Below are 15002 nucleotides of genomic sequence, written 5' to 3'. Positions count from 1 at the left end.
TGATCTAATTACCCACAGAGCATTGCAAACCACAATGGTGGAACAGTATTTTTTCTGGCCAATTTGCCAAATGACCCTTAGCCTTAAGCAAATCGGAGCCCCAGATAACCCTAGTCAGAAGCACAAGGAGAGCAAATCGTAACACACTTTATCGCCTTGTCATACTCCAATGGGTAGTAGAAGCAACTATCCATATCGAGGGTTTTATCAGACACCGCCATCCCGCCTTACAAAATACCTTCACAGTCCCCCTTCTCTTCGTTTGTTTCTTCATCTCTTCCTCTTTTCTTCTTCTCCTCCCTAGTAAGAAGAAGAAATCTCCACTCCTAAAACGAACAAAAATTCAAACCAGACCTAACAAGTTGAATTGAATTTTCACACTAACTACTACTTCTAGTAAAACTAATAAATTACAAATTAAGGTTTTGATTAGCGAGAACGTTTGAATTTGAAAACAGAAGGGGTGATTTACTGTGATATTAGAAATGTATGGCGGAGATGAATATGATCCTGCTCCAATGGAAGAAGATGAAGAAGAAGAGATTACACAGGAGGATGCCTGGCCGGTTATCAGTGCTTATTTTGAAGAGAAGGGTCTAGTGAGGCAGCAGCTGGACTCCTTCGACGAGTTTATCCAAAACACTATGCAGGAAATAGTCGATGAGTCTGCTGACATAGAGATTCGTCCCGAATCTCAGCATAATCCTGGGAGGCAGTCCGATTTCGTTGAGGTTTTTATTTTACTTCCCTTCCCATTTGTTACGAAAACCGTAGAAATTTTGATTTGTGTATTTAGGTTTTAAAATTGTTGAAATCGTGTTGTTGCAGACAGTGTACAAGATCAGTTTTGGTCAGATTTATCTGAGTAAACCTATGATGACTGAATCTGATGGAGAGACAGCTACTTTGTTTCCTAGAGCAGCACGGTTGAGGAACTTAACATACTCCGCACCATTGTATGTGGATGTCTCTAAGAGAATCATAAAGAAAGGTCATGATTGTGAAGAAGTTACTGAAACACAGGATTTTACTAAAGTTTTTATTGGAAAGGTATTTTTTGTATGGTTGTTTGTTGGTTAATTTGAGTTTAATAAGATGTATTATCGTAATGCTGAATGGTACTTGTGATCTCATTTTCACTTTTAGGTACCAATTATGCTCCGGTCGAGTTATTGTACATTGTATCAAAATTCGGAGAAAGATTTAACAGAGTTAGGAGAGTGTCCTTACGATCAAGGTGGGTACTTCATTATCAATGGAAGTGAGAAGGTTTTAATTGCTCAGGAGAAGATGAGCACCAATCATGTGTATGTATTCAAGAAGAGGCAGCCTAACAAGTACGCCTACGTCGCTGAAGTTCGGTCCATGGCAGAGTCTCAAAATAGACCACCAAGTGGCATGTTTGTACGAATGCTTTCTCGGGCCAGTGCGAAAGGGGTAACTGATTGTGGATGTTTTTATCTTATTAGTGAAAGAGAAACCTCCAGCTCTAGTTGATAATGTTGATCTGTGTTTTATATGCTATTTCAGGGTTCTTCGGGACAGTACATTCGAGCTACACTTCCATATATTCGCACAGAAATACCAATTATTATTGTGTTTCGGGCTCTAGGTTTCGTCGCTGACAAGGATATCTTGGAGCACATTTGCTATGACTTCTCTGATAATCAGATGATGGAGCTGCTTCGGCCCTCTTTAGAAGAAGCATTTGTGATTCAAAACCAACAGGTATACAGTTAGCGCTTTTGTAACTTAGGGTGCTACTCTTTTCCTTTTTCTTTTCCTTTTCCTTGATGTTCAACGGTTGCATAGTCTTTCCTCCACCTAGTCAGTGGAATTTCTTATTAAGTAGGTTAAGTGAGGTATCAACGACATACACCTTGATTTGGAGAGGCTACTATAAGTTATTGTTATCTCATCCACCTAAGTGTTGGGGTTTAACTTCTTTAGAATCATACTTTCAGATGCACGTGATTTTATTGTTAAATTTTAGCCTTCTAGGTGTATAGAACTTCCATGTTGATGTTGGGTGAATTTCTAAGTCGATGAATATTGTTGTTGCATTTTGAACCACCTCATAGAGTTTATTTATCTTTCTCTACATGAGGTTGCCTTACAGCACACGCAGTGATTCCTTTTTTCTGATGGTAATGGAGGTGCTAACTGATGAGGTTGTCTGTTTCTACCTACTGTAGGTTGCACTAGATTACATTGGTAAAAGAGGATCCACTGTGGGTGTGACAAGGGAAAAGAGGATCAAGTATGTCTCATTTACAATACCACACTTGGTTACTGCTGTATCTGATTGGATTTATATAGGCTCACACATTTCCTTGGATAACTTGGTTTTCCAGGTACGCAAAAGAGATACTCCAGAAAGAAATGCTTCCTCATGTTGGCGTTGGGGAATATTGTGAAACTAGGAAAGCTTACTATTTTGGGTATGTTCTGTTGGCATCCACTCGGTCATCAAGCATTTACTTATTGTATTGAATCTAGTAATAAGGCTATATCAAGAATGGGTCTGTGGGTACATAGTGAATATAATTAGCACTCTTCCTGCAACTACTTGTATCAAAACTCAGACTGTTGAAGAATTAAAAGTATGTACAGTAAGGAGTTGACAGATATTTACTGAAACTTGGTCTCTGGTTCAGGGAGTTGTTTCATGTGTATTCTTCCTTTATTATATACATTCAGAAACGTCTCTGAAAGTTTTTCTGCTGGTCTCCTAGATATATCATTCATCGACTGTTGCTATGTGCTCTCGGTCGAAGGCCTGAGGATGACAGGGATCATTACGGAAACAAGAGGCTGGACCTTGCTGGTCCTTTACTTGGAGGCCTGTTCCGAATGGTTTGTGATTTGCAAAATCCTTAATAGGGTTTAGAAATTAGAATTATATGTCCAATTGATTAATCATGATTGTTTTTTGGAGTGCAGCTCTTCAGGAAGTTGACAAGGGATGTCAGAGGCTACGTTCAGAAGGTTCTCTTTACATGGGCATTGCTGAGTTCCAATTCCTTATTTTATGCTGTTTCGTTGGTCTTTGCTTATGTTATCTCTGCCTGGGACAGTGTGTTGATAACGGAAAAGATGTTAATTTGCAATTTGCGATAAGAGCTAAAACAATTACGACTGGTCTTAAATACTCCCTTGCTACCGGGAACTGGGGGCAAGCAAATGCAGCTGGTACCAGAGCTGGTGTTTCGCAGGTGAGAATACTAATTTTGTTGCAGTCCCAACCTTTCTCATGCAGCAGGTGCATCTTGCTTGATTAAAATTTAATCTGTTATTTTTATTATGCAGGTGCTCAATCGCCTAACGTATGCATCAACTCTCTCCCATTTGCGGAGGTTGAACTCGCCAATAGGGCGTGAAGGTAACCTCCTTATATATCAAAACTCTGCAACACACAGATATGAAACGAAATGTGCGAAGGTGTTGTAAACGTCTAGCCTAGCATAATGTCTATAAGGGAAGTGTCACTGTGTTGTAATTTCTATTCTATAACTTTCTTCACTAAATATTTTTCTATTGTATGTTGTCGACCACATCAGGGAAACTGGCAAAACCCAGGCAGCTGCATAATTCACAATGGGGAATAATGTGTCCAGCTGAGACACCAGAAGGACAGGTAATCATACAACTCAAAATGATGAACTTGTGGATATATTCGTTTTCTTAAGTAAATCTTTTAATCCAACTCATTTGGGATATTTTGATAGGCCTGTGGACTGGTAAAGAATCTTGCGCTCATGGTTTACATAACAGTAGGTTCTGCGGCAAATCCAATTTTGGAATTTTTGGAGGAGTTCGGTATGGAAAATTTTGAGGTACTTCAGAAGAACCAAGCTCCTAGTGCTGAGTTGTAATTAAGTTTCTCTGCACTATGCTCATCAGTTGATGTCCCTTTTCTCTATATGCAGGAAATTTCCCCTGCAGTCATTCCTCAATCAACTAAGATTTTTGTGAATGGTTGCTGGGTTGGTATCCATCGTAATCCAGAGCCTTTGGTGAAGACTCTAAGACGGCTGAGGAGACGGGTCAGTTTTTATTCGTCTCTCTCGGTTTATCTAATTTAAATATCTTAATTCCTTGAAAAGTAATTGTAAATTATCTTCCCACTTATTTATTACATTTCGTAGAAGCGGCTAAACAACCGAAATGTCTGTTTACGGGTTTAGATAACTTGTTTTTGTTGGAGATGAGGATTGACTGTTGCATACTTTTTTAGGTTGATGTCAATACGGAAGTTGGAGTTATTCGAGAAGTTCGTTTGAAAGAACTGCGACTTTATACAGATTATGGGCGCTGCAGTCGTCCACTGTTTATTGTGGAGAAGCAGAGGCTGTTGATAAAGAAAAGAGATATTCGAGCATTGCAGCAAAGGGTATGGGCAGTAAATATCTTTTTGCTTTCTCGGGCTACTATTTTTAAAGTATCCATGAAGCTGATATCTTTGTGTTTCTAGGAATCAACTGAGGAGGATGGCTGGCATGATCTTGTCGCTAAAGGATACATAGAGTATGTCGACACAGAGGAGGAAGAGACCACTATGATTTCCATGACAATCAATGTGAGTAGTTAAATCTTGTTAAACGCCGTTTCTTTCCTATTGTGGTTTTCCACAAACTTTCTTAGGACTTGATAGTGTTCATTCCATGGTCTTTGGAATTCATTTGCATTGTCAATAACCGCCGACTGCTTGTTGCAGGATCTTGTATCTGCAAGACATAATCCAGAAGAGGCGTATTCTGAAACTTACACCCATTGTGAAATTCACCCGTCGCTTATGTTGGGTGTTTGTGCTTCTATTATCCCATTTCCAGATCACAACCAGGTAAATCTCCTGTGCCACTGCGTCCATTTCAGTGTAAATGATCAATAAGTACTCTTTTCTTTCATATTATTTACTGACAATTTATTGCCAGTCTCCACGTAATACATATCAATCTGCCATGGGCAAGCAAGCGATGGGAATATATGTAACCAACTATCAGTTGCGGATGGTGAGCTATCTTTTTATTTTTCCTTCGGTAACAAGTTTTTTTGTTTTTTTTTGTCTTATGCATCCTTGTTAATATGATAACCAAGAGGAACTCTTTTCTTGGTTTAGGATACATTGGCATATGTTCTCTACTACCCACAAAAGCCCCTAGTTACCACTCGTGCAATGGAGCACTTGCACTTCAGACAGCTCCCAGCTGGCATTGTAAGTCTTTGTATTTATTTTTCTTCCTTCTCTTTGCATGCCTTGGAAATGTTTCTAATGGTCATCTTTTATTTCATTGGTTCTGTAAAAGAACGCTATCGTTGCAATTGCCTGTTATTCTGGGTATAATCAAGAAGATTCTGTTATCATGAATCAATCATCAATAGATCGGGGTTTCTTCCGTTCGTTGTTCTTCCGTTCATACAGGTAAACCATTTTTTATGAAGTACCTGCTTCATGTCATTTGTAGCATAGTTGCTTAAGAGATATTACTATCACTTAGTACAAAGTACATGTATTTTATCATTACTGGAATTGGTTATACTCAGTTTCTACTCTTCATTGACAATGTTTGTTCCGCCACAGAGATGAGGAGAAAAAGATGGGGACCCTTATCAAAGAGGATTTTGGGCGCCCAAACAGGGAGAATACTATGGTGTGTGTTCTTTTGCTGAACTCCCCTAAGTCCATAAAAACTAAGAAATCTAATCGACCGTCCAACTTTGGTTCATGTAACAGGGAATGAGACATGGCTCTTATGACAAACTGGATGATGATGGCCTTGCACCTCCTGTTAGTATATCAAAACTATTGCTTCATATCTTCGCGATGAAATCCAATTTTGATGATTTGAATAAAAGCCTTCCTTTTCTGATTCAGGGTACAAGGGTCTCAGGTGAAGATGTCATTATTGGAAAGACCACTCCCATCGCACAGGATGATGCTCAACAAGGACAAGCTTCCCGTTACACACGTCGTGACCACAGTACCAGCATGAGGCACAGTGAAAGTGGGATGGTGGATCAGGTATGTTACTGTGTCATGTATAGTAAATCTATTGAAAATTGATTCGAACGTTTGTATACATATCAAGCTAGCTGATGTTTGGGTGCTATTTGTAGGTCGTATTGACAACTAATGCTGATGGTTTGAGGTTTGTGAAAGTAAGAATGAGATCTGTTCGGATACCTCAGATTGGAGACAAGTTTAGTAGTAGGCATGGTCAGAAAGGAACTGTCGGCATGACATACACACAAGAAGACATGCCATGGACAGTTGAAGGCATCACCCCTGACATCATTGTGAACCCACATGCTATTCCTTCTCGAATGACAATTGGTCAGCTTATTGAGTGTATTATGGGAAAGGTTGCAGCTCATGTGGGGAAGGAGGGAGATGCTACTCCCTTTACTGATGTAACGGTAAGTATATGTGTCCAAGATCTTTTGTGTATGCCGATTCGATTTAATTGCCTCTAGGAAAGAAATAATTCTGGTTTCATAGCTGGGGTTTTTATAGCCAGACAACTTTAGCGACAGCCGACTTGATAGCTGTAGTGTGTAGGGTATGTCATCATTAGTTGCCAATTGCCAGTTTTGACATCTTTTTAGCTCTCAGACAGTAGGAGTTTCCAAGTTTCGGGGTGTATATCTTTCAAGTCATTACTGATAGTCATGATGTTTATTTCTAGCTCAATTATGTTGCAATTATTGATGGAACTCTGGTTTTGAGATCCATCAATCTCTGAATTAGATTGCAGCAAGATTAAGAACTCTCATTTATGTTTTGGGTTCCCCGCAGGTGGACAATATAAGCAAAGCCCTTCATAAATGTGGATATCAGATGCGAGGGTTCGAGAATATGTACAATGGGCATACAGGGAGGAAGCTGACTGCCATGATATTTTTGGGTCCCACTTACTATCAGAGATTAAAGCATATGGTGGATGATAAGATTCATTCACGTGGAAGGGGACCTGTTCAGATCCTCACAAGGCAGCCAGCTGAAGGTCGATCCCGTGACGGAGGTCTTCGATTTGGGGAGATGGAGCGGGATTGTATGATTGCACATGGTGCTGCACACTTCCTGAAAGAACGTTTGTTTGACCAGAGTGATGCCTACAGGGTTCATGTCTGCGAGCATTGTGGATTGATAGCAATTGCTAATCTTAAAAAGAATTCCTTTGAGTGCAGAGGTTGCAAGAATAAGACCGACATTGTTCAGGTAGGAAGTTCACTATCTCTCCCATCTTATGGGCAACAAATCTTAACTAGCTGCTAATCACCATTTGACGAGTATTGCCACATTTTAAACATCTTCTTGTTTGAACATGGCAGGTTTACATACCCTATGCATGCAAACTGCTCTTCCAAGAACTCATGTCCATGGCTATTGCTCCAAGAATGCTCACAAAGGAAGTGAAACAAGCAAAAGATACAAAGAAGAAAGGAGCCTAAATAAATGGTTGCAATGGCAGAGCTATATAAACTTTTTCCCTCACATTTTTTAATGAAGCACCCTCCTATTTTCTGATTGCCGCATCTGATTAAAGTTTTGCTAAAGATTGGTGTTATTGTGATACAGACATCATCGTCCTCTGACCAAAAAATGTAAAAAAATATGAGTCCTTTATCCAGTAAAAGTAGTTCGACCAGAGTAGAGCACCGAAGTGAAGTCGAGTGGAATTTTATTCTTTTTTCTTTTAAATGTAATACTAGTAAATTATTGTCTTCTTACTGAAACATCCGAAGCTTGCACGTCTGGTTTCTCAACTATTGACATCCACAGGAGGGTGGGTCTGTTATATATGTTCCTGTGATTTCTTGAAATCTAAGAACCAAGTGATTTCTTGATGCACTGTTTGACCTTTCTAGTTGGTTACTGTTCAACTCTTGCCTCATCGCTGTGTATTTATTTGTTACTCATCCCGGATTTTGCTTGTGATGTAACAGGGTTCTTCATTGCTACATTTTCTTGTACAACAGTCCATGTCGGACTCGTTGCTTCGCTACAACAGCTTTATAATTTCGGTATCACTTTTTTTCTTTTGCAGAAGGATAAATGTTAGTATTTTTTAGGGGAGGAGAATGCCTTTCCAATTTCCCAGGACATACTAGATGACGCATCCCAGTGAATCCAGCACTCCAGCCTTGCTTGAAATGATTTTTCTTTCATGTCAAGCTCAAATGACCCTTTCTTATGTCATCGAATCAAAACTCAATTGAAGGAACTAAACAATCGAAAGCTTTGTAGAAAAAATAAACCTAAATTATTTAGTGATGTCGAAAGTTCCTACAAGTAGAATAGACATCCCAACTGCCCCCATCTCCCTTTCTCGAAAGGGATGACCTGCTTGTACCCATTTGAAGGAACTGCACAGCTTTCAAAGAGATTCATAAACATACAACTTGATATTTGTAGTTAAAAATGTGGACTAGAAACCAATGCAGGTCATGGGCAGTGGTGACAGTTGAGAAATTTTAACTTGCAAGTACAAAACTAGTGTACCGTCCCCATCTGCCTGCCTAACTCACTACACCTCATTTACCTACCACTCCTCCCCCCATCCCTTGAAACCTTATATTAAATTTGCGTAAGACTTTCATGTACCTTACCACCTCGTCATTCATTCATTCAATCGTCAGTTGGATCCATGGCGAAAGCAAATAAGCTCTTTCATCTTCTGTTAAGGTTTTTAGCTTTTGGTAGCACCCTTTGTGCAGCTATTGTAATGGCGACTAGTCATGAAAAAGCCACAGTTCTGAACATTTCTTTTGAGGCAAAATATAGTAATACTCCGTCGTTCAAGTAAGTTTAATATTCTACTGCGAAATGAAAGTAGCTTTTCTTAGCGACGGATTCTTTCAACTACAAAAAATAAGTTAAATAACACGATAACTTTGAGGAGTTCTAATGAAACTTGTGTTGTATACTGACTTTACTGGTACTGTTGTAGGTTTTTCTTTATTGGAAACGCGATTGGATGCATATACAGTCTCTTGGTTCTATTTATTCCTTCTAGTGGACATTCGATTGGCCGCGTGATTTTGGCTTTGGATATGGTAATATCAAAACCACTGCTTAATAATGTTGTTGGTTTCTATGATTAGCTTTTAACTTTTGTTTTGACATATTGTTACAATGCTACTTACTTCTTGTGTTTCTGCGGCACTAGCAATCGCATAAGTGGGAAAGAAAGGGAACTCGCATGCAGGTTGGCTTCCGATATGCGGCCAAGTAACTGAATTTTGTGACCATGTAACTGGAGCTCTGATAGCTGGTTTCATCGGTGTGATAATTTACTTACTATTGCTTCTATCCCATTCAATCAATCCTCTCCTTGTTTCGAAGACTTAGCTCGATTCTCAGTCTCTCTTTCCCATATTATACAGTTTTCAGCAGTAAATTAGTAGGTTTGTATGGTTGGTTACACACATCTCAACATTGAAAAGACAGAAATTACTGGCAGAAATTCAGTTTATGTATTACGGAATTTACTTTAAGATCAAGAAATATTACATCTACCAGAAAATACTTTTATTAAGCAATATAACAGAATCACTGTTTTGGGACAAACTTCTGCCTCATTGTTGATTTATAACCACTATGGACAATTATGAAATTGCCTTTTTTTTTCTTGCCATGCAAACATCTGAAGTGTCATGGTCATCTGCACGTATTGTCTTCTTAATATAAAAGTGATTTTGTTTAAACCTGAGAGTTATGTCCTCCCGCGGCCTCTGTATTAAAACTTGCCAAGCTTTCCACATTTTCGAAACCAGGTTATTTGTCGTTGCACAACATCATTTCTACCTTGTACTTTTTCTCAGAATTTTTAGACATTCTCTCTAATATTTGCGAGTAGTTTTTAGTAGAATTGAATCCGGCTCCTGCTTTGAACCACCCAGTCGAACAGAGATCTTGAATATTCCCATGCAAATGCATAAGTTCAGTGCTATAAGTAAAGCCGTACAAAATGTTGTTCAAAAGATGTAACGGGTTGTAAACATGATAACTATTACACACTCTTGTAATCTCATTCTCATCAAAAATGCCATCCAAGATGGGTATACCAAATATGCCAACCCCGAATGCAAGCTCATTGTAACCACCTATCAACTTGGGGGTGATTTCAGCTGAATCTACAACAGCTCTATCTGCATCATGTGCTTTAAGTTAAGACATGTTAAGAAGTATTAGCTGGAAATTGTTCTAGTGCCATCACCCCTGGGACCAGCTCCACGGAGTATTACTATTAGTAGGATAATACTCGTCATTATAGGTATCAACATGCGCATCACCACTTCCTTGGAATTCTTTCCACTGTTTCTTCTTTTTTGACGCCTTGGTTTTCTTTGTTCCATTTTCTTCATGATGGATATTCACTGCCTCCCCATTTCCACTTACCTTCTGTTTCTTCTCTCTTAATGCCTTTCTCTTCCGTGAAGAAGAACCTCCACTAACATTTACGGGAGTTCCACTGCCTCTTGGTAGTGGTTCTTCATCATTAATCTGTTGCCAGTTACAAGAGATGTCTTGCCCAGACTGGAACTCAGACTGTACTGGTTCCCCTGCGCCACGGAGCAAGCTACTGAAGGTGATATCTCCATTGGACCCACCTTTTCGCTCTACTAGTAATGGATCAGGTCTAATAATGGTTCCAAGAATGCTCCTGTTAGGACCCAGCGCCAATATGGATTTTGAACTAGTTAACATGGAGAAGGCCATTCCAAATGCCGATCTTATCTGTCATTAGAAAGACAGGTGATTTGTTATTGATGGGGGAGATATCATTGTAAAAATTGAGAAAGTAAATCGAGGAATAGAACGTAAATGAGTGTGCGTTCTCAAACCTGGGAAAAATTGAAAGAGTTCCTCCCTATGTCGTTTTCTGGGGCCTATTTACAAATATCAATACCAAAATCAATAATCTGAAGCCAGGAAAATAGTTCACGGAATACAGATGCAATCAAGCACCAACATGGCAGGATCTAACCTGTGGATCCTGCACGGATAAAAGATAGGGACGATCTTCGTTCAAGAACCTGTGCATGAACGAAACAAAAGAAAATCAGTCTTCTTCTCATTGCTTTGTACGATGGCATCATCAATCGAAGTTACTATAACAAATCTTTGCAAGGAAAGTTCATAGTTACAATACCCTCTATTGGTCTTCAAGAAAAATGTTCCTGAATTTTCGCAAGATACCCCAACGTCGTAGATGTTCAACTTACGCCCATAAATATCAAAAAAGTTGACCTATTCTCGGAAAGTAACACACAGATGATGAGCTAAAGTTGCACAGCTCAAATATATAAAATTGACAACGCAACAATTTGTGCAGCTTACTTACAGCTATACTAGCCTCATGAATAAGACTCCAACAATCAACAACAAGGTTTAAGACAGTAACGAGTAACAAAAACTACTTTGCTGATGTGTGGAACAACATCTTATATCGTCTCGTTAGGTGAGCAACAGAAAAACCATGTGTATTTTCTGAGGAAAGCACATGGAAGGGACAAAGAAGGATCACAGGCCAGTGGTTTGCCACACGGAGCAGAGACTCCACAAACACATGTGAGCCTACACCACTCATATGCCTACAAATAGTCTAGCCAACACGCAGGAGTGGGGAGTGATCCGGAGAACCACAGATGCCATCTCGTAAAGTAAGCCAACACAGGGACAATACCATGTTTTCTCACAAAACACCTAGGATGGGACTGAGGAACACTAGCAAGTGGTGCATCACATATAGCAGGGAGCCCACGTGAACCGAACACCACTCATACGCCAACACGTAGTCCATCCAACAACAATCCCCTCAGATGTATCGAGCAACCCAAGCCAGACGAAGAAAGTGAAGCACCGAAAAACCAACGCAGATCGTTCCAAATGGACACGCTCTGCGTGTTAGTACAACAGGTACAATCTCGAATTCATCCCTCCAAACAGGTAAGATGATGGAGAACTAAAGGCTACAGTTTCAAACTGTGGGACTGATTTCTAAATCATTTCAAGCCTGACTTATATATCATCTGAAAGATGCAAGCAATCATCGTGATCCAGTGTTCATTCTCAGGAAATCACAAGTTGTAACTTGAAAACGTATAGCACAATTTTTGAGTCCAACAGTGCAATCTCTCTTAATGCAATCATGAACGAGTACATGTTTTCATTCCCACATTTAACAATTATTGTTTACCAAAAAATTATAATGGTCTTGGACATCAAAAGACGTCTGCTACAGAAACACGTACCAATAGGATTCCCAGATTATGTTCTGGCGAAGCTCGACGGTCTTGTACATGCTGTCCTTTCCAATGCAACTGACAAAGAAACAACTTATTATTGAAAAGGAAACAATATACAAAATAAGTATGCCACGAGATTGAGAAAAAGAAAGGGAAAGTAAGTTGTTACTTTACCTGCAAATGCGCTATCAACATTGAAAGAAGGGTGTATGAACCGATTCCACCAGAGTATACCTGAAAAATAATCCAGTAGATATTTTAAGCATATTGGCAGCAGAAAATAGTATAAGACATTTAAAGATGTACCTAACTATTCATGAAGTAAATAAAATTAAGATACCTCATTAAGTTCTCTCTGTTGAAGAAAAATCTTCAATATCAAACACAGCGGACGTAAAGGAGGCATCTTAGTTATGGCATCCTGGAAACAAACAGTTGTAATAAGAGAATGAGCATACTGCTACAAGTGTAAAGAAATAGGCAACTATTCTTTGACCACCAACGGAAAAGCATACACATTGAAGGGAGTTGCTGACTAATGTACTTGCAAATGCGTGGTATAACACTAGGGAGAGACAACTCTTCCAATACCTTAATAAACTCCGCCGCTTTTGGTCCATTCTCTACATCAAAACTGTGGCACGAATAAGATATTAAGATATCAGAATAGAGATATAAATTGTGATCATCGACATTGAAGGGAAAAAAATGCACATCCGTTAACAGAAGATTCAATATTCGAGTGAAGTTCAAAGGCTTCTCAGAAGCAGAATCTAAAACTGTGCATACAAATAAGATGCAACAAAGTGGTCTTTCTAATTGATTGCATTCCAGAATGTGAAACTTAAACAACAATACAACAAAGAAGAAATCCCAAACCTAATATCAAAATTAACACCACTCTGCCTTTCAATAAACTTTATGATTGGAACACGCGCCTTTGCGATTACCTGGTAAAAATTTTAACAGACAGAATAATCTAAGATAACCACAACTTCTTTATATCACGAGAAATAACAAATTTCATATAGGAAAATCCGAGAAGAAGTTGTCAGCAGAACATGGTTACCTGTATCTTTTTGGCAATGCCTCTCTGAGATAATGCTTTAGAAAGAGCATGCAAACCCATTTGTGGTGTTCTAACTTTCGAATCCAAAATTACAACCTACAAATAATACCACGCATTTGCAAGTACATTAGTAGGCATTACTAAAATATATTTTACCACCTTAACTCCTTACAGTATCATAATAAGGGTGATACTCGAACACTAGCTGTTCTAGAATCTTTGTCTAACAACTAATTCTGCAGAATCGGTGAGTGTTCAAGTATCACTCTTATAAATATATGTGACAACTGAACATTGTTCAGCTGAATCCAACCTCACAAACAAATCTCTAGAAATATTGGTTCAGAAGATAATACAGCAATCAAATTGGATCATCCATAAAGATTGACAATACTCACGTCTATGTCGCTGGTAGGAAGATATAAGCCTGTCTTGAATGATCCAAACACTTCGACCTACAACAAAAAAAAATCTACAAATTAACAAAAACCTAAAACAGTAGTTACAAGGAACAGATATTAAGTGAACAAAGTAAATTAAACATACTTTACAGAGAGGCCATATGTACTTGATAACATCAAAAACACCATCAACAGCTCTAGTTCTTGCTGCAGCTTCTTCATCAGTAGGTGACAGAAAATCACAGAAATCAAGTATCTCTTTATGAAGCTGAACCATAGGACTTTTAAACCGACTATTAGAACGAAACCAACCACGTTCTAATGAAGGGTTCAATGATTGAACAGGAGTAGCAGGAACAATACTAGGAGATATATTATCCCTTGGTTTTGTACTAGAGATTGGAAAAACATTATTATCATTACCTTCTTCATCTAGATTAACATCAAGAGAGAAGTAATCCATGGCAGTTGCTGAAGGAGATTGATTAGTAGTAGCAGAGGAAGTAACTTGATTCTTAAATACAGTATAAGATTCGGGTTGTTCGGTTTCAAGTGAAGAGGATGAAGTTATGGTCGATGACGATGAGAGGTGACCTAGGGTTTCGTATATGAAACTGGGGGCCGCCATTGAAGTTTCAGTGAGAGAAACGAAGAGTTATCTGCTAGAGAGGCGCACACCCACGAACGCCGACTCGGTGAATCTTAGTGTGGCGCCTAGTTAATTTCAATATAGATAGGTTAGGGTAGATACTCTGGACTAGTTATGAAATTGAAAATCAAGGGCCATTGCGCCTCGACGCATTTTTTTAAGAAGGCTATTATCGGAGCGTCCCACTCCAGTAGAGGGGTTTTACTTGAATTTTTAATGTCCAAAAACATGGTTATGGGATATCCTAACATATATATAAAATGTCTAGATTACCCTTTAACTAAAATAAAAACTTAAAAACCGTATAAGTGATTTTACGTCCATGTTTGGATTAATTCCAACCGTAGAATTTTATTCGCATGCAGTTTTACGTCCAGGTTTGGATTAGTTCCAACCGTAAAAGCTCATTTTACGTCCAGATTTCTTTTAATTCCAACCGTAGAAGTGATTTTACGTCCAGGTTTGAATTATTTTCAACCGTAGAAGTGATTTTACGTCCAAGTTTGGATTAATTCCAACCTTAGAATTTTATTTGCATGTAGTTTTACGTCCAGGTTTGAATTAGTTCCAACTGTAGAAGCTCTTTTTACGTCCAGGTTCTTTTTAATTCCAACCGTAGAATCTGATTTTA

At 38.8% G+C, this 15002-nt stretch overlaps 3 protein-coding genes across 3 annotated transcripts; 2 read left to right on the top strand and 1 right to left on the bottom strand.

Moving 5' to 3' along the window:
* The first annotated feature begins 485 nt into the window (after positions 1–485).
* Positions 486–7895, top strand: LOC113348828 (DNA-directed RNA polymerase II subunit RPB2-like). Its single transcript, XM_026592707.1, has 25 exons — positions 486–731; positions 829–1050; positions 1147–1437; positions 1531–1728; positions 2196–2260; positions 2355–2441; positions 2736–2856; positions 2944–2988; positions 3078–3215; positions 3310–3382; positions 3561–3637; positions 3729–3836; positions 3930–4046; positions 4238–4393; positions 4475–4579; positions 4718–4843; positions 4935–5012; positions 5120–5215; positions 5307–5422; positions 5582–5651; positions 5735–5788; positions 5876–6022; positions 6118–6417; positions 6797–7219; positions 7333–7895. Exons 1-25 carry the CDS (start codon positions 486–488, stop codon positions 7450–7452), a joined length of 3579 nt encoding a protein of 1192 aa, XP_026448492.1. The 3' UTR covers positions 7453–7895.
* A 699-nt stretch (positions 7896–8594) lies between these two features.
* On the top strand, positions 8595–9571 carry LOC113348827 (CASP-like protein 1C2). The gene is made up of 3 exons (XM_026592706.1): positions 8595–8803; positions 8952–9057; positions 9171–9571. Exons 1-3 carry the CDS (start codon positions 8649–8651, stop codon positions 9234–9236), a joined length of 327 nt encoding a protein of 108 aa, XP_026448491.1. The 5' UTR covers positions 8595–8648; the 3' UTR covers positions 9237–9571.
* A 316-nt stretch (positions 9572–9887) lies between these two features.
* LOC113348826 (non-canonical poly(A) RNA polymerase PAPD7) lies at positions 9888–14445 on the bottom strand. The gene is made up of 12 exons (XM_026592705.1): positions 13868–14445; positions 13720–13776; positions 13322–13417; positions 13132–13202; positions 12844–12886; positions 12593–12673; positions 12427–12486; positions 12259–12327; positions 11157–11254; positions 10992–11040; positions 10849–10893; positions 9888–10741 (listed from the first exon to the last, which is right to left on the bottom strand). Exons 1-12 carry the CDS (start codon positions 14348–14350, stop codon positions 10217–10219), a joined length of 1677 nt encoding a protein of 558 aa, XP_026448490.1. The 5' UTR covers positions 14351–14445; the 3' UTR covers positions 9888–10216.
* Between the last annotated feature and the right edge of the window lie 557 nt (positions 14446–15002).

This window comes from Papaver somniferum, chromosome 2 (genome assembly GCF_003573695.1).
Source record: "Papaver somniferum cultivar HN1 chromosome 2, ASM357369v1, whole genome shotgun sequence".
NCBI lineage: Eukaryota > Viridiplantae > Streptophyta > Magnoliopsida > Ranunculales > Papaveraceae > Papaver > Papaver somniferum.
Note: the sequence above shows the minus strand (reverse complement) of the source record. Positions and strands in the feature narration are given on the sequence as shown.